The 26,560-nt window shown below is 32.3% G+C and overlaps 1 protein-coding gene across 8 annotated transcripts in view; it reads left to right on the forward strand.

Moving 5' to 3' along the window:
- Positions 1 to 26,560, forward strand: part of Ralgapa1 (Ral GTPase activating protein catalytic subunit alpha 1) — a 217,398-nt gene that overhangs the window by 55,610 nt on the left and 135,228 nt on the right. For all 8 annotated transcript variants that reach the window (XM_040275655.2, XM_021724701.3, XM_021724700.3 and 5 more), the window contains 6 exons: positions 6,505 to 6,702; positions 10,428 to 10,565; positions 16,392 to 16,540; positions 19,159 to 19,288; positions 20,493 to 20,730; positions 22,332 to 22,493. In XM_040275655.2, coding sequence (XP_040131589.2) covers positions 6,505 to 6,702; positions 10,428 to 10,565; positions 16,392 to 16,540; positions 19,159 to 19,288; positions 20,493 to 20,730; positions 22,332 to 22,493 — 1,015 coding nt within the window. The remainder of the gene's footprint in view (positions 1 to 6,504; positions 6,703 to 10,427; positions 10,566 to 16,391; positions 16,541 to 19,158; positions 19,289 to 20,492; positions 20,731 to 22,331; positions 22,494 to 26,560) is intronic.

The following is a 26,560-nucleotide window of genomic DNA, read 5'->3' on the forward strand; positions in this document are numbered from 1 at the left end:
TGTGCATTCTAGGCAAACACTCTACCACTGAGCTAAATCTCTGGCTGGCTAGCTCTATCTATGTATCTATTTTTATTTTGAGATGTCTCCCTAAATTGCCAAGGCTGACCTTGAACTTTAGATCCTTCTACCTTGGCCTCCTTAATTGCTGGGATTACAGATGTGCACCACTACACCTGATCCTATATTTCTTTTCATTTGTTAGAAATTATTTTTGCTTAAAGTGTTCTGTTTGTAGCTACTTTGAGTATGTATGCTACTTTCTATTAGAATTACACTCATATATTATCTGTTTAATATGATCTTTTAGTGCCCTTCAATTTTATATGCCTCTTGTAAATGTGGTTGGATTTTTTTTTTTAAAGAAGGAGGAGGAGAAAGAGAAAGAGGGTGTTGTCACAGTCTCTCTCTCTTTTTTTTTTTAAAGAGAGAGTGAGAGAGGGGGAGAGAGAGAGAGAATTTTAATTTTAATTTTTTAATCATCGGTGGACACAACATCTTTGTTGGTATGTGGTGCTGAGGATCGAACCTGGGCCGCACACATGCCAGGCGAGCGCGCCACCGCTTGAGCCACATCCCCAGCCCCCGTGGTTGGATTTTTAAGAAATCTTTCTTTTAACTGCAATATTTTGTTATTTTTTCTTACCTTGTCTATATTTTTCTTCATTATCCTATTTTTTTGCCTTCTTTTTTTTATGTACTTTTCCATTATAATTTAATGGGTAACCGTTGATAACAGACAGTTTAATTCATAGGACTTTTTGTTTTTTAGCTTTATTGAGTTATGTTTGATAAATAAAAATTTTATGAAGCCAGGCACAGTGGTATGTGCCTATAGTCCCAGATATTCATGAGACTGAGACACAGGGATTGCTTGAATCTATGAGTCCAGGGTTGGCCTGGCCAGCCCTAGCATGTATATATTTATTTATTTGGTACTGGGGATTTAACCCATTGGGACTTTACCACTTAGCTAATCCCCAACCCTTTTTATTTTTTCATTTTGAGACAAGATCTCACTAAGTTGCTTAGAGCCTTGCTTAGTTGCTGAGGCTGACCTCGAACTTATATTCCTCCTGTCTGAACCTCCCAAGTTGCTAGAATTACAAGTGTCACCATGGTCCTATCTCTTCCTAGAAAAAGAGAAATTCTGTATGTTTATGTTATATCATATGTTGTTTTGATATGAGTATAGTTTATGATTACAATAGCAAGCTAAGGAATATGTTCATTGTCTTCATAGTTAGGAGTTTTTGTGTATGTCTGTGGTGTAAACAGGATCAAATCTCTTAGCAAATTTTGAGTATAAAATAAAGTATTGTAAACTACAGTTACCATACTGTAAATAAGCTATCCAGAATTTATTCATCTTATACAACTGAGTCTTTTGTACTGTTTGACCAACATCTCCCCATTTTATCCATTGCCCAGCATCTAGTAACATTCATTCTATTCTCTGCTTTTATGAATTTGACTTTTAAAAATTCTTCAACTAAACGAGATATAGTTGTTGTCCTTTTGTGTTTAGCTTATTTTACTTAGCATAATGTCCTCAGGTTCCTCCATATTGTTGTAAATGGCAGGAGTTCCTTCTTTTTTAAAAAAAATATTTATTTTTTAGTTGTAGTTGAGCACAGTACTTTTATTTCACATATTTATTTTTATGTGGTGCTGAGGATCGAACCCAGTGACTCATGCATACCAGTCGAGCATGCTACCACTTGAGCTACATCCCCAGCCCAGGAGTTCCTTCTTTTTTAAGAGGTGGAATAATATGCCATCCTATACCACATTTTCTTTTGTACATTCAAACTTTGATGGCCATTTAGGTTGTTTCTACATCATAATAATGAGCATATAAATAAATATCAATTATTTTGAAACAGTGATTTTATTTCCTTCAGAAGTAAACACAGAAATCACATTGGTGTATTATATGATAATTCTATTTTTAAATTTTTGAGGAACTTCAATACTGTTTTTTCTGATGTTTGTACTAATTTATATTCCCACCAAGAGTGAACAAAGATTCCTTTTCCTTTTCTCTGTATCATCATCAACACTTGTGATCTTTTTTTTTAATACTCATCATTTTAATAGGTATGAGATGACTTGCATTTCTCTGACGATTAGTGATTGAGAATTTTTTCATAAACCTGTTGGCCATTTATTACCTTTTAAGAAATGTCTATTCAGATTCTTTGCCCATATTTAAAATTGTTTTTGCTGTTGTTGGAGATCCTCATCTATTTGGCCATTAATCCTTTATCAGTTATATAGTTTGCAAATATTTTCTTCCATTCCAAATGTTGCTTTTTCACTCTAATAATTGTTTCTTTTCTGATGCAGATCTTTTTAAATTTAGTATAATCCTACTTGTCTATTTTGTTGCTTGGTTTTGGTGTCATATAAATAAAATTATGGCCAAGATCAAGATCAAGAAGCTTTTTTCTTATGTAATCTTCTAATAGTTGTATAGTTTTAGTGCTTGTATTTAAGTCTTTTTAAAAATATTTTAGTTATAGGTGGACACAATATTTTATTCTTATGTGGTGCTGAGGATCGAACCCAGTGCCTCACGCATGCTAGACAAGCACTCAACCTCTGAGCCATAACCCCAGCCCTGTATTTAAGTCTTTAATGTGTTTTGAGTTGACTTTGTATGTGTTGTAAGATAATGGTCCAATGTGATTTGTCTGCCTTTTGGATGTTCAGTTTTTCTAACATCATTTGTTGAAGAGACCATCCTTTCCCCATGTGTATTTTTGGCACCCTTTTTGATAATCAGGTGACTGTAGATGTAGGGATTTGTTTCTAGGTTCTATAGTCTGTTTTAATGGTGTGTGTATCTCTGTTTTTATGCCTGTGCCATGCTGTTTTGATTACTGTACTTTGTTGTACATTTTTAAGTCAAGAAGTGCAAAATCCCTAACATTGTCCTTCCTTCCTTCATTTTCTTTTCCTTCCTCTTCTCTTCTCTTTTCTTTTTTCTTCTCCTCTTTTCTTTTCTTTTCTCCTCTCCTCTCCTCTCTTCTCCTCTCTTTTTTTCTTTTCTTTCCCTTCCCTCTCCCAGTATTGGTAATTGAACCCAAGACTTCATGCATGCTAAGTAGTCGTTCTTTCTTATTCAAGTTTACTTTGGCTATTCAGGGTTCTTTGTTACTTGCCATAGAGAAATAGGCTGCTAATATGTGGACTTGAATATCCTGGTTCTGTCACAGTTATTTCTCATTGTAAATTTATAAATTATCACTTTTATGTATTATATTTTAGCTGTGGCTAACATCAATATTTCTTTCAGATCATGTGTGTCAGTAGCATATTTTAGAATCTGCAAGGATAAATAAATATTGGGTAATGATAACCTAAAGATAAGGAATATAACCTTTTTCACTTTGGAATGTAGTTTGAATGTATCAAATCACTTGGGAATATAGTTTGATAATTTAATAAATAATAAATGGTACTGGGAAAATGAAATAATAAATAGCTTTAGAGATTGCTAATCTTTTAAATTATTATCCTTTATTTTTTGAGTTTTAGGTTCATAACAAAATTGAAAAAATAGGGAGTTTCTATAGGAATTTTAGACAATAAATTAAATTTTTAAAAATAAGTTAAATTTTCAGAATTTAGAATAGAACTTCTTTGGACTTAAACTATTTTAATTTAAATCTTTAAGCAAGGGTGAACTGTTGCTACAACTATAATATAAATAGTGATCAAAATGACTTGATAACGAATCTGCTAGAATATGAGAGTGAGAATTTAGGAATGGATTTGTTCAGTTGAGGAAAGTATTAAATATTTCTAGGAAATCAATAATATTAAAGGAGCTGGGGATGTGGCTCAAGCGGTAGCGTGCTCACGTGGCATGCGTGCTGCCCAGGTTCGATCCTCAGCACCACATACAAAGATGTTGTGTCCGCCGAAAGCTAAAAAATAAATATTAAAAAATTCTCTCTCTCTCTCTCTCTCTCTCTCTCTCTCTCTCTCTCTCAAAATAATAATAATAATATTAAAAAATTAAAGGATTGCTAAACAACATTAAATATACTATTGAAATTGCACATTAACTTTTTCATCATTATCTTGGATGTGATTTTTTTGCAGGTTTGATTGAGAGAAAATAAACTCCTCTTTACCACTTAATTATTAAATATACCTATTGGATAATTCTATTGTATAAAGTGCCAGGTTTTAGGTAAAAGGTCTTATGATTTTTAAAGTTGACATTAAATTAGTGGGTGGTGGTTCTAAAATGAAGAAGTAGAAGCAATTTTTTCTTTTTTATTATTCTAATTTGTTATATATGACAGCAGAATTCACTACAAATCATATTACACATGTAGAGCACAATTTTTCATATCTCTGGTTATATACAAAGTATATTCACACCATTTGTATCTTTATACATGTACTTAGTGTAATGATGTCCATCTCATTTCACCATCTTTTCTGTCCCCATGCCCATTCTCTTCCCTTCCCACCCCTTTGCCCTATCTAGAGTTCATCTAATTCTCCCATGCTCCCCTCCCAACCCCACTATGAATCAGCCTCCTTATATCAGAGAAAATATTCAGCATTTAGTTTTTAGGGATTGGCTAACTTCACTTAGCATTATATTCTCCAAGTCCATCCATTTACCTGAAAATGCCATGGTTTTATTCTCTTTTATTACTGAGTAATATTCCATTGCATATATATACCACAGTTTTCTTTATCCATTCATCTATTGAAGGGCATCTAAGTTGGTTCCACAGTTTAGCTACTGTGAATTGTGCTGCTATACACATTGATGTTGCTGTGTCCCCGTAGTATACTGTTTTTAAATCCTTTGAGTATAGTCTGAGGAGTGGGATAGCTGGGTCAAATGGTGGTTCCATTCCAAGTTTTCCAAGGAGACGTTATACTGCTTTCCATATTGGCTGCACCACTTTGCAGTCCCACCAGAAGTGTATGAGTGTACCTTTTCCCCATATCCTCACCAACACTTATTGTTGTGTTCTCAAAGCAGCTATTCTGACTTGCGTGAGATGAAATCTTAGAGTAGTTTTGATTTGCATTGCTCTGATTGCTAGAGATGTTGAACATTTTTTTATATATTGATTGATCGTATATCATCTTCTGAGAAGTGTCTGTTCAGTTCTTTGGCCCATTTTGATTGGGTTATTTGTTTCTTTGGTATTTAGTTTTTTGAGTTCTTTATATACCCTAGAGATTAGTGCTCTATCTAATGTACAAGTGGTAAGAAGAAGCAATTTAATTGTGTTTTCATTTGTAAATAAAATGTAAAATAGAAATGGTAACCATAACAGACATTTATAGCGAAAGGACTTTGAGAGTAAGATTGAGTATTTTTACTGTTTTATTTTGCATGTTGAGATTAATTATGTTTTACTGTAAAAATATAGTTTGCTATTTAATTAATTTATTTATTTGCAGTATTGGGTATTAAACCCAAGAATACTCTACCATTGAGCTGCATCCCTAGCCCTTTTTATTTTTTATTTTGAGACTAGAGTCTCACTGAGTTGTTGAGACTGGCCTTGAACTTGTGAACCTCCTGCCTCAGCCTCCCACGTTTGAGATTACAGGCCTGTGCAACTGTACCTGGCAAAATGTAGTATTTTTGTGACAAGGAAAATGTTTACTTTTTTTCTTTTAACATTAATGACAACCCAGAAAATATCTAAAGCAAAGAGTAACTAAGACATTCCTTTCTAAGTATTTTGCCTTATTATTTAATTATAGATCTTGATTATATGTAAAAATGAAATATAAAAGCTTTAATTCTTTTCTTTATATGCTTAGAAAAGCTAAGCTGCCTTGTTAAATGTGATTTTTTTTTTTTAAATCTCTTTTTAGTACTAGGTATTGAACCTATGGGCATTTTACCACTGAGCTACATCCCCAACCCTTTTAGAAATGTTTTTATTGAGACTTGTGTCTCACTAAATTGCTTAGGGCCCTACTAAATTGCTGAGGCTGGCCTCCAATTTGCAATCCTTCTCCCTTAGTCTCCTGAGTCTCACGGATTTCAGGCATGTGCCACCACAGTCAGCTTACATGTAGTTTTAAAAAACATTTTGTATTCTAATTTTTATTTTTAAATTAAAATCATTTTATCAAAATGTATTTTAGATATAATCTCAAAAAACAGTAATGATGTTAAGTTACAAAAATGTGGTTTGTTATGAAAAGTTGTATTTATATATTGAACCTTGTAAGAGCATACTTTTAATGAAACAAGAAATACTATGATTTTGAGATGGTATAAAGGAAGCCAATCTTTGTTCCTTTTACTTGAAATCCGTGGCTATCCACCATAAACATTTTTCTCTGGATGTATTTACAAATTATTTGGAGATAAAAGGCTTTTTGTGATAATGAATTAATGAACTTTTAAAAAATTGTTTATATCTCACATCAGATAGAAATGTGTTAGTGATTTGTGGCTAGGGAAAAGATATCATTATGTCTATATCCTTTTTTTTTCACTAGGCATTTTTATTACCAATTTGTGAAGCAGCAGCTATGAGAAAAGTGGTAAAAGTATATCAAGAATGGATCCAGCAAGAGGAAAAACCTTTGTTTATGCAAGAGCCTGAAGAAATTGCAATCCCTTCTTCAGCCATACCTTGCATTGAAAATGTGGTCGACCATGATATTTCAATGGAAGAAGGAGAAAAAAGAGAAGAGGTAAAATTACAAGATTTATGTATTTTAGTGTAAGTTTAATAGTTTCATGAAAGAGTGATATGTTAACACATATACTTAAATGCGAAGGTAAAGATATCTTAGTATATTTTGTAGTGTAGATAATGAAACAGTTGTTATCTCAAAACCCTATTGCAAAGTTCTGTGATGTCACAACCTTAAAAAGTTAATATTGAGGTTTTATTCTGATTCTTTTAAATCATTAACTAGATCAAATTTAGATGCTGTTATATTTAGAACTATGGTACTGCATAAAAATGGATGTTATAGGTCATACTTTGTGGTATGATTACCAAACTACAATTCTCCCTCCAAGGGTTGTAGTGACTAGCTTATTCTATGAATCGCTACCCAGCATAAACCAGTATGTTCTGAATTTTTCCCTAAACTCTTATGCTCTGATTAAAAAATATGAAACTTCTGACTTGATAAAATATAGTGATCTGTGATAAGAAGATGGAATTTACTCACAGAGGGAGAACTAGAGAAAGGAATGTAGAGGTGACATTTGGGTCCCTGATTCGATTTATTCTTTAAAAGCCTAAGTGAATTCTTATCATTTGGTTGTTTACCGTTGTAGTAAGTCACAATATCCAAGAAGCAGAAGCTAAGATGGAGTTAGAAAAACAAAAAGTTTATCTGTTTTGTCTGATTTTCATTTTCACCAAAAAATATCTTACTAAATCTGAATAGGAATAATTATTTATTTACTTTGGTGATTAATTAAATTTTACCTCACCAGTGAAATTTAATCAGTGTGTTATAGTATGAATAAATAGGCCAATTTTATGGGGATACATTGAATCTGTGGGTGTATACACATTTGTAGAATACTTTCTCCTACTTGTAAAAATGGAATTTTTTTTTTTTTTTTTGTACTGGGGATTGAGTCCAGGTTTGCTTCACCACTGAGCTCTATCCCAAGGCCTTTTTATTTTTATTTTGAGACAGGGTCTTGCTAAATTGCTGAGGCTGGCTTCAAATTTACAATCCTCATGCCTCAATCTCCAAGGTTACAGGCATGCACCTCTGTACCTAGCTTGGGAAAAATTTAACTAAGAAATATAATTAAGGCTGGGGGTTAGCTCAGTAGTAGAGAACATACTTAGCATGCATAAGGTTGTCTTAGGTTCAATCCCCAGCACTTCTCCCACAAAAAAGCATGAAAATTATAATTGAAGTATGTAAAATTAACAATATAAATTATGAAATGATATTCACAGTACTATTTGTTATATATCAAGGGAAAAATATAAAATGTTAGTCTAAATATTTTCCCAACTTCTGTAGTCATACTATGCCTAGATGATTCCTTCTTCAGGCATACCTTACATTGAAAATGTTGTAGACCATATTTCAATCTAAACTTGCATTCTGTACACAAGAATGAGAGTATAAAACAATCTATGTATGCAATTTAAAAAAAGTGGAAGGAATGAACAAAGAGAAGGATGGTGAGTTAACAATATAGGTGTGTTGAATAACTGTACTCTATTGGTTACTTAAATGGAACAACATTGTTATTAGAATAATGATTTTTCAAAATGCCAGCAACTCTTTGTAATGGTATGCACCTAACCCAAAAGATATTGATTTGCATTTCTGGTAAATTTTGTAACTATTAAAATCATTTCAAAATTTTGGTGTAATAATTATAATTGGAAATAGGTTATAGATTCAGCTAATTACTCAGATAAATTCTCATAGTATGTGTGAGACATTTGAAAGACATTTGGAATAAAAGATGTGTTTTTCTGTGTGTGTGTGTGGGAGGGGGCAGGTTACAGGACTATCATGGACCTTGTAGGATGTTTAGTATTCCCTGGTGCACCTCAAGGTATATATATAAAATCCCAGTGATGTATATTATTAGTTCTTGTGACAATAAAGCATCCTCATAAATTTCAAAGTGTGGTGCTGGGGATGTGGCTCAAGCTGTAGCGCGCTTGCCTGCCATGCGTGCGGCCCGGGTTCAATCCTCAGCACCACATACAAACGAAGATGTTGTGTCCGCTGAGAACTAAGGAAAAAAATAAATAAATGTTAAAATTCTCTCTCTCTCTCTGTCCCCCTCTCTCTCACTCTCTCTCTTTAAAAAAGAAAAAAAACAAAACAAAAAAAACCAAACAAACAAAAAAAATAAATTTCAAAGTGTGGTGTTGCCCACCTAGAGAACCACTTTGGTAACATAAATGTGAAAAGACATCATTTTCACTTTCACATAACTTATGGTTTAGCAAGAACAGAAATATACAAGGTATTATAAAACAGTGTTACTGATATGATCTTAGACATGAAGAAGGAAATACTTGTACTGTGCTTGGTAAAATCAAGGAATGTTTAATGGAGGAGGTAGGATAATATGGGAAAGGAGGTAGACAAATGGGAAAGGATCACGTGGTAAGAATAACATCTATAAATGTGTGAGAAACCTTGAAGATATTTTTATTTGGCTAGGTAAGAATAGGTGGAGAAAGTGATAGAAAAATATAGACAAGGATTAGATTCTGTTCACTAACTTGTATGCCCTGTTAATCGACTTTGATTATATAATGGGCTCTGGAGAACTTTGAAGGATTATAAAAAGATTGTACAGACCCAGAGTAGAGAGTAGATTGGAAAGCAGTCTAGAGGCAAGAGAGATAAGTTAGAAAGTTTTAGCAAAGTTCAGAAGCGAGATGATAAGTAGCTGCAGTAGGACAATGGCAGCTGCATGGAACTATAAGAAAGAGGGTAGATATGTTAGTTTCTTTTGTGGTCGAACCAGTTGTGCTTCGATAATTAATTGGCTTAGAGAGATGAGTAATGGGCAGGTGTTCCAAGTTTATTTGTTTTACAGCCAGGGTTGTTGCCACTGGCACATGAATAGGAATTTTTATTTTTTTACTTTTATTATGTTTTTAGATAGAAAATTTTAAAACTGCAAGTTTGTTTGTGGTTTCTAAATGGGCTGGATGGGTTATTGGGAGGCTGCTCTGATAGAGCTTAATTTCAGTTACCACTTCAAATAATGGCAGAATAGTTTGTATCAGACTAAACCTCCTGCATATTACAATATAAGCTTAATAAAAATATTTTTAAAACTATTTGAAAATATTGGTGAGTTACCAAAAGTAGGAACAAAGTAGAGGGAAACTTTAGAAAGAAAACTAACACTGAGTGAAATTTCTGTTTGTATGCTTTTTACCTGAGGGATTTCTAATCTATTAAGACTTGTAACAGCTAAAACTCAGGCAGAAAACTGCAGTCTTAGCGGTTAGAAGTATTAGTATTAGAATAATGGAAATTTACTACTCTTAAATAGGATAAATAGAAATTATTTTCTATTTTTTAAAGTTGTTTGAATTCTGGTATTTAATTTAGAACAGAATTAATCTTTTACAGAGCTTTAAATACTATAATTCCATTTTCTAATGTGTGAGAGAATGGAAGGGGTTTATACATTACATAATTTAGAAAAATGTCTCAATATCTGAAATGATATTAATTCTAGATAGTCATTATGGGTGATTTTTTTTTACTTTATATTTTTGTCATTGAGATTCTTTATAGGGAATATAGATTGCTTTCGTAATCAAGATATAAACTGTTTTGACAGAAACTTTTTTCATAGTGTGATCTAATAATTTCATTTCCTTTTTTAGCTTACCTGACCCTTTTTAGCACTCTTATGATTGAAATGTTAAAAACTTGGTATTTTGCTTCAGGAAAATGGGACCAATATTGCTGAGCATGTTCGAAATTCCAATTGGGCAAAAAATGGCTCCTACCAAGATACTCTTCATAATGCCACTGAAGAAGCCACAGAACAAAACATACAAGCTGGTACCCAGGCAGTTTTGCAGGTGGATTACTTTGTTAGCTATGTTTTTAAAACAATATAATCATTAAATAGTTCAAATATATATAGTTCATGATTTCAGTATATAGTATGACTTCTAAATTGTAATAAATCTATCCCCACATTTATCAATTTTCATTATGTCATATTTTTCCTTTTTATTTTTAATCACTTTATTTTTTAAATTGTTTATTCTAATTTGTTATATAGGACAGCAGAATGCATTTAAATTCATAGTACACATATAGAGCACAATTTTTCATGTCTGATTGTACACAAAGTAGAGTCACACCATTCTTGTTTTTATACATGTACTTAGGGTAATGTCCATCTTATTCCACTGTCTTTCCTACCCTCCTGCCCCTTTCTTCCTCTTCCCTCTCCCTCCCTGCCTTTCCTCCCCTTCTTTCCCCTCCCCCCCTTTGTTCTATCTAAAGTTTCCTCCCATGCTTCCCCCAACCCTATCCTTATTATGGACCAGCATTCTCATATTAGAGAAAACATTTGGCAAATGCCGTGATTTTTTTCTCTTTTAATGCTAAGTAATGTTTCATTGTGTATATATATACCACAGTTTCTTTATCCATTCATCTGCTGAAGGGCATCTAGGTTGGTTCCACAATTTAGCTTTTGGGAATTGTGTTGCTATCAACTTTGATATGGCTATGTCACTCTAGTATTCTGAGTTTTTTTAGAGAATCACAGATTTATTAATTTGTCAAATTATTTGCCTGTGACGACTGTATGAGCTTATAGAATTTAGCATTATTTTCCACTAATGTGAAGGGTCCATTTTCTTGCTAATTTTACAATCCAATGAGTCGCTTTGAAAATAATTTGAATTAATGTAATATAACCCAATTTGCATTTGCAACAGCAGAATTTTTTGCAATATGACTTCACTTATTGTTAATTTTTTATTTATATATGACAGCAGAATGCATTACAATTCTTATTACATATATAGAGCACAATTTTTCATATCTCTGGTTGTATACGAAGTATAGTCATACCAATTAGTGTCTTCATACTTTGGATAGTAATGACCATCACATTCCACCATCATTTCTAACCCCATGCCTCCTCCCTTCCCCTCCTACCCCTCTGCCCTATGTTCATTATCGATAGCAATTAGAGAAATGCAAATCAAAACTACTCTAAGATTTCATCTCTCACAAGTCAGAATGGCAGCTATTATGAAGACAAACAATAAGTGCTGGCGAGGATGTAGTGAAAAGGTACACTCACACACTGCTGGTGGGACTGCAAAGTGGTGCAGCCAACATGGAAAGCAGTATGGAGATTCCTTGGAAAATTGAAATGGAACCACCATTTGACCCAGCTATCCCTCTCCTCTGTCTATACCCAAAGGACTTAAAAACAGCATACTACAGGGACACAGCCACATCAATATTTATTGCAGCACAATTTACAATAGCTAAACTGTGGGACCAACCTAGATGCCCTTCAGTAGATGAATGGATAAAAAAAAGTGGCATATATACATAATGGAATATTACTCAGTAATAAAAGAGAATAAAATCATGGCATTTACAGATAAATGGATGGTGTTAGGGTAGACAATTCTAACTATTCCCAACAAACCAAATGTCGAATGTTTTCTCTGATATAAGGAAGTTGATTCATAGTGGAGTAGGGACGGGGAGCATGGGAAGAATAGTATGCTGTTTTTAAGTCCAGTTTTTTGGTTCCAGTTTTTTGTTTGTTTGTTTTGGGAGGTTTTTGGCACCAGGGATTAAACCAGGGGCTTTCAACCACTGAGCCACATCATCTTTTTATTTTTTGAGATAGGATCTCATTAAGTTGCTTAGGGCCTTGCTAAGTTGCCAAGGTTGGCTTTGAACTTGAGATCCTCTTGCCTTACCCTCTCAAAATGCTAAGGTACAAAATGTGCACCACCACATCTGGCACCATTCATTTTTTGTCAAGTCCACATGTGCGCTGTTCTTTTTTAAATCAAATATACATTTTCATTCCTTTTCCTACTTGTCAGAAGCATCTTTCAGAGTAGCTTGTACCCTCCCCACTGAGCTTCTTCACTTGTCTTTGAGAGTAGCATATTCTCCTGTTTTTCTCCTACTTCACTGGCCAAATCAGATTCCTTTTTTTTTTTTTTTTTAACTGACTTTTTCCCTGACATTTCAAGTTGAAATGCCCAGGAATCAGTTCTTGAATCTTTCACCCCCATTTTTTTTGCCCCAGTACTGGGAATTGAACCTAGAGTCTCACGGATGGTAGATAAACTCTGCCACTGAGCTACCTCCCTAGTCCATTTTTTATTTTGAGACAGGGCCTGATAAGTTGCCCGGGCTGGTCTTAAACTTGGCATCCTCTTGTCTGAGCGTCTGGAGTAACTAGTATCATAGATGTGGACCACTGTACCCAGCTCAGTTCTTCAATTTCTTTTCCATTTATTTTCTGGTTAGTCTAATCCATTCATGTGGCTTTAAATGCTATCTATATACTACCATTTCTAAATTTTATCTCTAGTCTGGATCTTTTCATATGAACTCTGTGAAATCTGAACTCAAATATTCAAAGGCTAAGTTGGCATCTTCTTGGATATCTAATAATTTCAAACTTGACTGCTCTTCTTATAGTCTTCCTTGTTTCATTTAATGATATCTCTGTTTTCCTGCTTCCTGGGGTTTCTTGTTTTACACACACACACACACACTATAAATGTCTAACAACAAATTCTCTTTCTTCAGAGTGTATACAGAATCTTGACTATTATTCAGCCTTCATTCTCCTTCATATTATGTCTCCATAATTTTTCATCTGTATTATTTCAGTTAACTCCTAGTCTCTGTGCTTCTTTCTGCTCTTGCCCACATGTCATCTTAGTCTGTTCTTAGCATAGTAGCCAGAGGAATCCTAGCCAGAGGAATTGTAAGACAGATCATGTTCTTTCTCTGCTCAAACTTTCCAATAGCTTTCCATTACCACTAAGCATTATGGCAAAAGTCTTTGTGAAGTCTATAAGACTCCTAAGAGTTAAACTAGTTGCTGGCCCACAGGATAATTGAAAAATCTAGAGTAAGAGTTTAGAAACTAAATCACTGTTCAGTCCTTTGAACTTACTTTTCTTTGTGACTGGAATGCTCTTCTTCTAGACTGCTGCATAGCTTAGCTTTGTCTTTTCCTTATCAATTTATTCATATTTATATTCCTTCTCTATTTCCCTTCCTTCCTTTTGTGCTTATCATCTCAGGACAATGAGATGATAGTGAGCATCACTATTCTTAGCTTTTTTTAAAAAGTTATTTATTTTTTTAGGTGTAGATGGACACAACACAATGCCTTTATTTTTTTTATGTGGTGCTGAGAATAGAACCCGGGTCCCGCCCGTGCTAGGCAAGTGCTCTATTGCTGAGCCACAACCCAGCCCCCTATTCTTGGCTTTTGATGGTACTCTTCTCATTTTTTTGCTGTGTATACATTTGTTACATTTTTTATAAGTGTTTTTTTGTCAGATTATTGAATTTTCCCTTTTTCATTGTTTGCTAAAGTTTTGAAAAATAAAAAGTGCTGAGTGCTTTTTCTACATACATTGTGACAATCATGCTTTTTCTATTTTAATCTATTGATAAGAAATTACTATATACATTGTGATAATCATGTTTTTTTTCTGTTTGAATCTATTGGTAAGGATATACTTACTAATAAGTACTTCTATGTTAAGACATCCTTAAATTTCTGGAATAAAATCATGGGATTACATGCCTATAATCCCAGCAATTCAGGAGGCTGAGGCAGGAGAATTGCAAGTTCAAGGACTTCTCAGCAACTTAGTGGGACCTTGTCTCAAAATAAAAAATAAAAATGGGTTGGGATACAGCTCAATGGGAAAGTGCCTCTGGGTTAAATTCCTCATACCCACCCTCTGCTAAAAAAATTCTAGAATAAACACTACTATAATTTGTCCAGTTTGAATTGTTAGTATTTTTAAAATATTCTCATGTAAATGTTCACAAAGAATATTGACATTTTATTTACTTATCTAGTCCTTGTTTGTTTTTTAATAGTAGGTTGTATTTCTATGAAATAAATTGAGTGGTTTTCCTTTTTGTTTGTCTCTGAAAGAACTCATGCAAAAGAAGAAGCTTTGCCTGTAGTATTGTCTAGGCTTATTGTTCAGGGAGACCTGGATTACCAGTTTAGTTTTTTTCATGATATTTGTATGTGCAACTTTTCTGTTTCTTCTTGAGCAAGTTTTGGCTAGTTATTGCTTATTCTGCAAATTAATTCATTAAAGTTTCATTGACATGAAATTATTTGTGAGTTGTCCTCCCCCTTTTTTAAAAAAACATATAGAATAGAGCCACAGTACACAGTGGCTCAAACAGTTTTTTTTTTTCTCAGTAGAAAATTACTGGTTAACAGGAAGTTTTTCCATATTCAGTAATTCAGGAACTTTCAGCAACTTATTATCTTTCTTATATTGGGGATTTCTATTTGTTAGACCTCATTATATATGACCAATTGGCAAAAGAGAATGAAAATATGTAGGAAACGCTCTTTTCTTAAAAGTTTCGACTAGGAAAGAAAATGCATCACTTGTATGGACATTATATCATTATTGGGACAATCATAATTACAAGAAAGGATGGAAAATGTAGTATAGCGATGTGACAAGAATTATTGGTGCATTATACATAATAGTGGAATTCTTTGAAACATATTTGTAGATATACATAATTTGATGAGTTTCATTCTCCAGTACCTTCCCTTTCCTTTCTCTATTCCCTTCCCCCTGAATCCTCTCTCTCAAGTTTACTTGTCTTCCTTCTATTTTTGTGAGGCCTTTGAAGTTTTTTTTTTCTTTTTTCTTCTCTAGCTTCCACATATTAAGAGAACATGATGACTCTTGACTTTCTGAATCTGGCTTATTTCACTTAATATGATACTCTCCAGTGCACTGAGTTGTCATTTTAAACTCTCTCCTGAATCTATAGTACTGCTCTCATTTTATTTCCAATGTTTTTTGTATTTTTTTTGTTCTTGTTTTTCTTGATCAGCATAGCTAGATTTACAGAATTAGCTCTTTTTTTTTTTTTTTTTTACTATTTTAAAAGTTTGCTTAATAGTCTCTTCTCTCATTACATTTTACAACTCCATTTTGTTATGTAGTTTTCAGGAGATTTATATCAGAATTGTGGACATAAATGATGTAAATATTCTAAATTTGCAATATATAACAATGTTCTGTTCTTCTGAAGTATCCTTGAGAGTGTCTGTACACACCTGTCACCATTATAACTTTTCCCTCTATAACAACATATAGTTAATGAGGTGGTTAGAATTAAATAAAGATACACATTGATGACCTCTCATTAGAAATATTTATAATATGTAATGTTTCCATAGTCTGTTTTCATTAAAAAGACATAGACACATAAAAATAAGAAAAAAGGGATAAAATATTTACAACTCATTCAGAAAATTTTTCCTGATTTTGGTGACCTTTTTTATCCTAAACTTTATTGTTCTTTTCATTTTTTGAGAGGAATAGGGTTATTATTATTAAAGCTATCAGTTTAAAAATGCTTTTTGTTTTGCATTTGTTTTATTTTCTTTTGAGTGCCTACTAGTAATTATATATCTGCCTAGGTAAACATAAACATAGGCAATTTTAAGGAGTTTAAATTTCAGATACTAAGCTGGTAGTAGAAGTTAGAATTAACCCACAGTACCTTTAAGTTATTTGTAGATCTCCTAGTAATCAGCATCTAAGTTTTTTTCTCTTTGAAAAGAAATTTGCCATTGAAATTCCATTGTGAATAGATAATGATTTCTTTTGTTTTAGGTGTTCATTATAAACTCATCAAACATATTTCTTCTTGAACCTGCAAATGAAATAAAAAATCTTCTGGATGAGCACACAGATATGTGTAAACGCATTCTTAACATTTATCGTTATATGGTTGTACAAGTATCAATGGACAAAAGGACTTGGTAAAAATTTTTATCCTTTATATTTATTTATTTATTTTTTACTATGTACACAAGCATAGTAATTATTGGAGGAATAGCATCTATGAACAGGGCTTGTTAAAATGCTGTCGGGCCTCCTAATGATTTTTTATTTTATTTTATTTTTTTATGGTGGTACCTGTGCATGCTAGGCAAGCACTCAACCAACTAAGCTACATCCCCAGCCCCTAGGGTATCCTATTGAATGAATGAATAAATAAATTTAAAATGTATAATAATCATGGTGATAATAGTTCACTTTATCTCAAACATCTTTGATCAAGTTTTCACAAGACCCCTTGGATTATCTTTCTGAAGTATGCATATGATGGTTTCCCCAATCCCAAGGAATGAATGTATACATATATGCATACATACATGAAGAAAGGAATTTATGCATGTATGAATGAATGAATGAAAAGATGATTCATCGAATGTGTAAATGCCTGATGCCTTAATCTAGCATTCAAAGCTTTGTATGATCAGTTTTCTGCCTACTTTTCCCTGCCTTCTTTTTTCCTCTTAAATTTTTTACCTATCCACCTTGCTTGATAGGACCCTTCTTCCCAGCATTATCAAGTTGCTTTCTTCTGAGCACATTCCAGACTTTTAGAATGATTGTCTGCCATCTTTCCCTCTTGTCACCAAAACTATTCTCTAAACTGTCTTCCTCTTTCTACATATTTTACCCACATTTTCGCTCTTACTTTCTTTCATTCTATATTTGTATCTCTGTATAGTTCTTGTCAAACTTGTCCTGATCCCTTGATTGTGTATAAACACTGAGAGGCCCTAGAAGGTATATGCAAGTTGTTTTATTTTTCTGTATCCTACGTTTATTAACATAATAATGTATTATGTATATAAATAACTTTCTTCAACAGTCCATATTAATAATAGACATGTAGTTATTTCTTTTTGTTTGAGGGGAGGAAGACAGTAAATATAATCATATGTTTCCTCCTTTGCCTCATTTCTTAAGTGGAGCACTTGGCCAAAGGATGTGCCTTTTTAAAACTTTGCCACATAGAGAAAAGTGGCTTTATTTTGCAAATGTTCTTTACTAACAGTATTAATAAAATTCCATTTAGAATTAGTTATCAGCATATTTGAAATAGATCTTTGTGCTAGGTTTCTTTATAAGCTCTTTTACATGTGTTCATTAATTTTCATAGCACTGTATAACATAGAAATATTCCTGTTTTGCATGGGATAGTGCTTAGGCACAAAGAAATTAAGTGACTTTTCTTTTTCACACACCCAGTAAGTGGTGAGCAGAGATTTGAATTACAGTCTTTCTGACTTCAGAAATTAAACTTCATTTAATCATTCTTTTTTTAGTTCTTTAATTTTTCTTTCTGTTTGCGTTGAGTCATTGATGAGCCAAGTTAAAGTATGAGTCTTGATTTGTGCAACACAATTTTAGAGATTTTTTTCTTAATTTTTTAAGATCTCCTAGTGTCATAGTACTTTGGGAAATCCATAATTTATGTTGAATTTCTAAGACTTTTCTTTATTATTTAAAATCATTCTTATTTTTACAAAGTGAAAGGTTATCTGATATATGAGTGCGTTAAGGTTTGACCATAAGTCAGATAAGATTTATTTGTAAAATATGTGCTTTATTGTATAGGTAGATGATTTCAAATAGCTTTTCATTTCATATAGGTAAACTAGAAGCCTAAGTTTATAAATGTGACACTCTTAAGGTTTTTATTTTTTGAATGATTGCATGTGTTTGCTCACTAATAAATTTAGGATATTTTTAATTGAGTGATAGTTTTCTATTTGATTCTGCCCTTACTTCCCAGAAAAACCATGACATCTAGATCTGGGACCTATTGCTGTCTCAGCCATATTTCCCACAGTGACTGTCATGTATAATGCTGTGCCTGGAATGGGCCTGCAGAATAGCTAAAAAGGAGAAGGCTGTGATAGGCACTTGGGCATTAGCCTGGTTGTGTACCCAATAGAATTCCCTTGTCAGTCTCTTTTTCATTGAGGCTGAATCAGTTTTCAAAATATCAGATGTAGTTTTATTGTTTTAATAGTAACCAGCTAGAAGAAATAGGGAAGATAAGAATAATGGTAGAGTTGGCTTGACTAATAATACACAAAAAGAACAAAAGATTTAAAAATAGCCAAAGTAAAAAGGATTGGAAGAGCCATTATTCCTACTTTTTCTTTTTCTCCTAATTGCTCATTATTAAAATCACAAACCTATCTTATTTTATCTGAGGCTATTGTGCCTGAAAATGACTTTAAAATGACTGATATAAATATATAAATGGAATTTAAAAAAATATTTTTAATTGTTGATGAACCTTTATTTATTTATTTATTTGTATGTGGTGCTGAGAATTGAACCCAGTACCCCATGCATGCTAGGCAAGCACGCCACCACTGAGCCACAACCCCAGCCCATAAATGGAATTTTAATTTCAATATTTAACAAATTCTAAAAATTTGAAGTTCTTTTATATTTAATATTTGAGTTATTCCAAAGATAATGCTATAAGAAATATTAATTTGAAAGTTAACCACTAATCAAAAGCAAGTATATGCAAGAAGGAAACATTAATTAATCTTTTTACTTTAAGGGAACAGATGCTGCTTGTGTTGCTCAGAGTCACGGAGTCTGTACTGAAGATGTCATCACAAGCTTTTCTACAGTTCCAGGGGAAAAAAAATATGACCTTGGCAGGTCGACTTGCAGGACCACTTTTCCAGGCAATAAAAATAAAATAAATAGATGAATAGATGGATAGACATGTATTTTTTAAAGGATTTATTGAACCCTGAGCTTTGTTATCTGGGAAAAAAGATTTAAATCAGAAATCAGTTCATATTAAAGGTCTTTTGTAGAGCTAAATTAAAAGATGCTCATCTAAGTAGTTTATTTGCCTTACATACAAACTTAAACCTAGTATGAGTGGAAGAGATATTATGTCTGTGAAAAAAGTGTTATCACAAAGGGTTATGATGTTAATTTTATCTCACATGGCATGTTTATGTATTGTTGCAAAAAGCTATCAGAGGACTTTAAGAGTAATAGTCTAATTGTTTGCTTTGTTAGACTTTAAAATTTTAAGTTGATTCGTGGTATGAAAAACTAGTAATCAAGATCCATTCCTACACTGTTCAAGAGACTTTTATAGTCCTTCTTCTTAATTTGAAATTTCAGTGTTAGTTTGATTACACAGAAGTTACACACTGTGGTTTTCAAAAATAGAGTCTTTGAAAAATAGAAAAATATATGTTTTTAGGATGACAGATTTAAAAGCAAATAAGGATAAAATCATTTTTAATGTCAAAAGCTGTCTCAGATCTAGTTTTTTGGTCATAAGTATAATTGTTAAAAAATTATTTCAGATATTAATCCTTTACCTAAAATTCTCTGTTGGTGGCAAATAACCCTTTAAAAACAGAAATATTTATTAACTGAACTCCCTTTTTCTTTTTAATTTTCCTATTGTAATTAATCCAAAAGTGGAAGCTACAAGATAAAATTTTAGCTTATTAAAGGGCATAATTTCTTCTGTTGTTTGCACATTTTGATATTTACTCCTGTTCTAAGCTTTGTGCATTTTCCAACTTTATATTTGCTGTGTAAATTTATATATGAATTTCTTACTAAAATTTATAGAATTAGCTATTAGTGTAATGCAGCATGAAAGATAGTTATGATTTTAGTGAGGTTTTTTTTCAGTTTGAATTACTGGTATGTTGGGATTTGGCATTTGTTGAAATGAAGTTTATGATACTAATGATTGCATGAATTACTTTCATAAGCACTACCATGAAGAAAGGGTCATGGATATTATGTGTTTTAAAATTCTTATTTTTAGGTGATTTTTAAAAGAATTGAATATCTGATTTTGAAGTCACACACTATATACATTTCATTGTTATTTCTGAATATTTGTCTTTGTAGACTCTTATAGTTGCCTGGATTAAAGCAAATCTAAATGTGTACATCTCACGTGAACTTTGGGATGACTTACTATCAGTGTTGTCATCGTTGACCTATTGGGAAGAATTGGCCACTGAGTGGTCCCTAACTATGGAGACACTAACTAAAGTTTTAGCTAGGAATTTATATAGTTTGGATCTCAGTGATTTACCATTGGATAAGCTGAGTGAACAGAAGCAAAAAAAGCACAAAGGGAAAGGTAAGAGTTGTTCAGAGGTGCTCCATATAAGTTTGTTTAAAATAATTGAGTTGGGGGAAACCAAGCCAGGGAGAAGGAGTGCAGAAAAATTCCTGCCTTCATGTACCCAGGAGATTAAATTTTCCAACAATAAAGCATGTAAATACCCTGTAATTTTTCTTAATCTTAAAATGAATAGAAAGTTTGACAATATTCTATAGATAGTTAGCTAACATTAATCTTACATATTTTATTTTGTTTTTGATATTTAACCAAAATGGAAATTTATAAAATGCCCTTTTTTTTTCTGTATTGGGAATTGAACCCTGAGTCACTTTACCACTCAGCAACATATCTATTCTCTTTTATTTTATTTTGATAAGAGGTCTCACTAAGTTGCTGAGGCCTTGAATTTGTGATCCTCCTGCCTCAGCCTCTTGAGAAGCTGAGAGTATAGGCCTGTGCCATTGTTCCTGCCTATGCCATTCCTTTTTTTTTTTTTTTTTAATATTTTTTTAGTTGTAGATGGACACACAGTGCCTTTAGTTTATTTGTTTATTTTATGTGATGCCAGGGTTTGAACCCAGTGCCTCAACCATGGTGGGCAAGCGCTCTACCAGTGAGCCACAACCTGGTCCATGCCATTCCTTTTTTAAAATAAGCAAATTTTTAGTTAGAACTAAAGGAGTGATTTTACTTTACTTTAAAAGTATATAGTTTCGGCTGGGGTTGTGGCTCAACGGTAGAGCGCTCGTCTAGCACATTATAGGCCCTGGGTTCAATCCTCAGCACCACATAAAAATAAAAATAAACAAAATAAAGATATTGTGTCTAACTACAATTAAATAATAAATATATTTTTAAAAAAGTATGTAGTAAAGAATTGTGGAAATTCGTTTTGGTGTCTGTGGTACTGGGGATTGAACCCAGGGCCTCACACATGCTAGGCAAATGATGTTGTATCACTGAGCTACCACTGATCTGCATTCCCTGCCCTGGAAAATTCTTTGAAAGTATTTTCTTTGTTTGAACTAAAAGCAAATGTTCCCTAGGTGTGAAATATGTCAGATGTTTAAAGAGATTGGGGCATAGCATAATGATTATATAATTAGTACATGTTTTGATAATCCTTGGTTTATTAGCAACTAATTATTAAAAATGCAAAATACTAACTAGAGATAACACTTAAATCACATTTCATACTAACCCCTTTTCCAGGGTATGAAGAAGCTCAAACTCCTTTTTTCTCAACTATATGTTTCGCACATAGCTTTTATTGGCAGGTCGAAATTAAGTAACCTTCACTATAGCATGGTTTTGGGTTAGCTCATTTACTATCTTTTTTCTTATCTATATGTTTTATTTCTATTACAAAGCAAGTCTGTTTCAGAGATTATAATAGTTTATTATTGATATAATTTTATAATTCTGCATAAGTTTTATAATATAATTTTTATGTAAAATGAAGCTCAAAAAGGTCTTATAGTACATAGCATTTTATATTGTTATTTTGTACTTTATTATAAGTAAGCCTAAGAATATGAGGCAACATAGCATACATAAATTTAAAGGTATTACTGATTAGGTGACAGTATTTTGAGATTGAAAATCTACGTTTCTAGGAGTTGGACATGAATTTCAGAAAGTTTCAGTTGACAAGTCATTTTCTAGAGGATGGAGTCGTGATCAGCCTGGTCAAGCCCCAATGAGACAGAGAAGTGCAACAACCACTGGCTCCCCAGGAACTGAAAAGGCGAGGAGTATAGTACGGCAAAAAACTGTTGGTATGTACTCTTCAAAGTCATGAGAATTGTATGGAACAATTAATTTATAGTCCTTAAGAACAATGTATATAAACGTACAGTTTTTTTTATCAGTTTATTTTGTTATGAAATGAAAAACTTGTATAGCAAAATCTTTTTTTTCCTAATAGTATTTAGAGTACAATAGCATGCTGTTTTACCCTCTTATGTTATAAAGATTTATCTTTCATTATTGTTTTTATGTAGTTCATTTTACTGTAGATATCCCTGATTTTAAAATGTCATTTTACAGCAATGAAATAGTAGAACTCTGATTCTGTTTACAGAACTTGAGTATTAACTAATATACTACTGTTAAATGAATGTACTCACAAACATGGAAATTTAGGATAGCTAATTTTCAGTGCTATAATTATATAGATTGGCTTCATAGACATCCGACAAGGAATTCATGCTCTCTACTGGCAGAGAACTGAGGCCAAGATGGAATCTACTGCTAGTTTCCCTGCTACTTTTAACAAATAAGGAAGAAATTTCTATAATCTGTGAAATGCCAGTGAAGGAGCACTAATATGAAAAATTTCTAGGCATAGGATCACTTGGCATGCTGTAGAGCTAGCTACCATCTTAATTCTTTTCCTCTCAGATGTTTATAACTTGGTGTGAATATAGTAGAAAGAGTATTTCAGTGAAAAGACTTTTGTCCTAACCTTTTTTCTCTTTCATCATAAATAGCTAGATAACTTTAGATAATTTATCAAACCTTTATAGGCTTTCAGTACTTCATCTGTGAGTGGGAATGATAACACTTGTTTCATGACTGAAACAAAATTACTTGAAGTTATTTCAGGATTTATAATCTTGGAATTCCAGAGAAGGAGAATTTTTCCATAGAAGTATCTGTATTGAATGGTAATCAGTAATAATCATTATTAGTTTTAAAACCATCATTATAAGGTTAAGTCTTATATAAAACAGTGAGTTCTAAATTATTGAGATTAAAGCTTAAAAGAAGATGCAGAAATAAAAAGAATTAGTAAATTAAATTTTTTTAAGAATTAAAAATTATTGTTTATTTAAAATCCTTTAAAGGGATTGCATTTTCAGAACTGTCTTATAAAATAAACATATAGTTGTATTAATTGTATATGCAGGAAGAATAAGAAACAATATAAAGAAAAAGGATATTCATGGATTAAAATTAATTTAATGCTTTAGAATTTTGGTATATAGTTACTTATTGGAATCTTAAGGCAAATATTGGTTACATTTGAAATGTATTTCTTCCAATGTCACATATACAGAAAATATCTGTGTAATAAGAAAGAATTATTTTTACATTTAAATGATTATTTAAATCTTGAAATAATTTTAAAGTACTTTTCTTTCTGATTATAGAATTTATTCTTAGTTTATAAAGTTTAAGGAAGCATAAAGTCCCATTAGCTGTCCGGTGACAAATAATCATTTTTAATAAGTTGGCATTTATCTTTCTATTAAATAGTATGTAATAAAATACTCATCTTGAAATCAGCTGACTGTGATTACTTTCTGATACTTAAGTCAGACAACCTTGCCATGAATTTTGTTTAGTGAATAAGCCTCTAAAAACAAAAAGTTAAATTATTAAAATTTTTGTTAAGAAAGGTACTTGCATAAAGTTGTAAAATCCTTCAAAGGACAACATTAAATTAGAACATTCTTTGGAGATATATTCTCCTAAAATTTTTAAATTAAATTTTTATGTTCTTAACGTACATGGTTAAAAATTCAATCTATGATAAAAAGTGTGAACAATACAGTAAGTCTTTGCTTCATCACTACTCTGCCATTCCAGTTCACCTCAGTATAGACAACCACTGTTACTAATTTCTTGAGCATCCTTCTAAAGTTATTTTATGCATATACAGGCATAAAGCATAGTGTCTACACTATTGTGAACCATGTTTTTTTACACATTTGAAAGAAAACAAAATTTTTAAATATTCAATATGGAAGCACTGTTCTAAGCACCTAGGTTTAAATTGTGAGAAAAGAAAAGTTCATTGGAGCTGAAAATTCTAGTGTTGGGGAGATGTGTAATAAGCAGATAAACCAATAAACATATCAGGTAGTAGTAAGTCATGAAGAAAACTCAGTACAAAGGACTAAAGAGAAAATTTAAAAATATTAAAAAAGGAAAACCAAAACAATTTAAATACAACAAAGGACTAGGGAATAATGGGGCTGGGGAAATAGGATTGCTTTAGGTAGGGAGGACAGGGAAGGCCTGTTTTATCATATAAGAACAGAGACCTGAAAAAAGTGTAAGAATGAACTTAGCAATGAACCTATAAGAAGCTCATTCAAGGCAGTCAGTAGAAAAAGTAAAAGAACCGGAAGCTAGGAATATGCTTGGGTTTTTGAGGAAGAGTAAGAAAGTCACTGTGGCTGAAGTGGAGTATGAAAGGAAAAGATTCTTAGGATATGAAGTCAAGCTATTAAAATAATGTATCTTTAAAATGTTATGTATCAAAAAGTGTGAAACTTCCTGTATCTTATTTCATTCCATGGAAGTCCCATAATTTAACCTATGTCCTGAAGATGGACATATATTTTATAATTTTGTGTATTTAAAATGGTATAGAATATGTATGCTGGTTACTTTATGCACATATGCGGGTTTATCTATAGGATTTGAAGTTAATTTGTCCCCCAAAGAGACCATACTAATTTATATTTCCATTCACAATAAAGAATTCCTGTTTCTTCTACATACTGAACCTTAATTATATTATCAATATTTTGCTCCATGGTAGTATGCTTTGAAAAATTCTGATTGTGCTTTTAATGTTTTTGTTGTTGTTGATGTTTTATTGGCTTTGTATGTTTGTTTTATTTTTGAGATGGGATCCCACTATGTTGCCCAGGCTAGTCTTGAACTCCTGGGCTCAAGGGATCTTCCTGCCTTTGCCTCTTGAGCTGGGACTACAGGCATGCACCTATTCATTGTTTTTGTTTTGGTTTTGTTTTTTAATGTGAATGAAAATGAGGATATTTGATTAAGTTCAAAAGTCACTTGGGAGCTTCCATATGGTCAAAGCATAAAAATGCAGTAGTCCATAATGATACCCCAAAATGTGTTCTATGTTACATATAAGGGGCGGGGGATGTGAAGTTAAAACTCTTTATCAAAAAATTTAAGCTAGTGTAAATAGAAGAACTGAAGGGATTTTTTTTTTTTTTAAAAATCTCAGTTTAAAATGCTTACAGAGTTAAGCAAGGATCATTATTTTTGATGCTAAAGCCATTAGGTACAAGTTTGCTTGAGAATAGGATGTTCACTTGTGGTCATGGATCATCCCACATATTCTTTACATTTGTAAAGGGTAATTGTACCTTTACAGTGGAGGTTATGGAAATAATCGCTTAATCTTGTATACCTGACTCCTATATTATAGTACATATAGGAAATAGAACAAGTTAAATGACTCCACGAAGGAACAAATAAAACTAGAATGTAGTACATTTTGTGAGACAACTGTCGTAGATTCTTCAAAAAGACATTATCTTTTTAAAAGTTGGGGGTGGTGTTTGTTTTAGATTTTTAAGAAGACAATACTTGAATGTAATACATGAACACTTATGGAATCTGGTTTCAAAGAAAATAAATAAATTATTTTATAGGTAATTTAGAATATGATTGACTATTAATCGATGTTATAGAATTAAAATTTTTTCCCCAGGTGTAATAATGGTGTTAGCTATATAGGAGGATAACCTTACTCATAGATGAGTCCTGAAGTATATAGGCAATGAAGAGTCATGGTATCTGCAAACTTACTTTCAGATACTTCAAAAACACATATATACAGCAAAAATAAAGCAAATTTGGCAAAATGCTAATAGCTTTTGAATTTAGGGGGTATATATGTGTGCATTTTTATAACTTTTTAATCTTTTCTAGGTGTTTGAAAATTTTCTTAATAAAATATTGAGAAAAAGATTTTTTTAAGTCATTATATGATTTGTACTGTTGGTGTTTTGGAGATATTAGATATTTTTGCTACTTTTTTGTTATACTGTTGGATCCATAAAACGTCAGTGAA

Source organism: Ictidomys tridecemlineatus, chromosome 5 (genome assembly GCF_052094955.1).
Source record: "Ictidomys tridecemlineatus isolate mIctTri1 chromosome 5, mIctTri1.hap1, whole genome shotgun sequence".
NCBI classification, from domain to species: Eukaryota; Metazoa; Chordata; class Mammalia; order Rodentia; family Sciuridae; genus Ictidomys; species Ictidomys tridecemlineatus.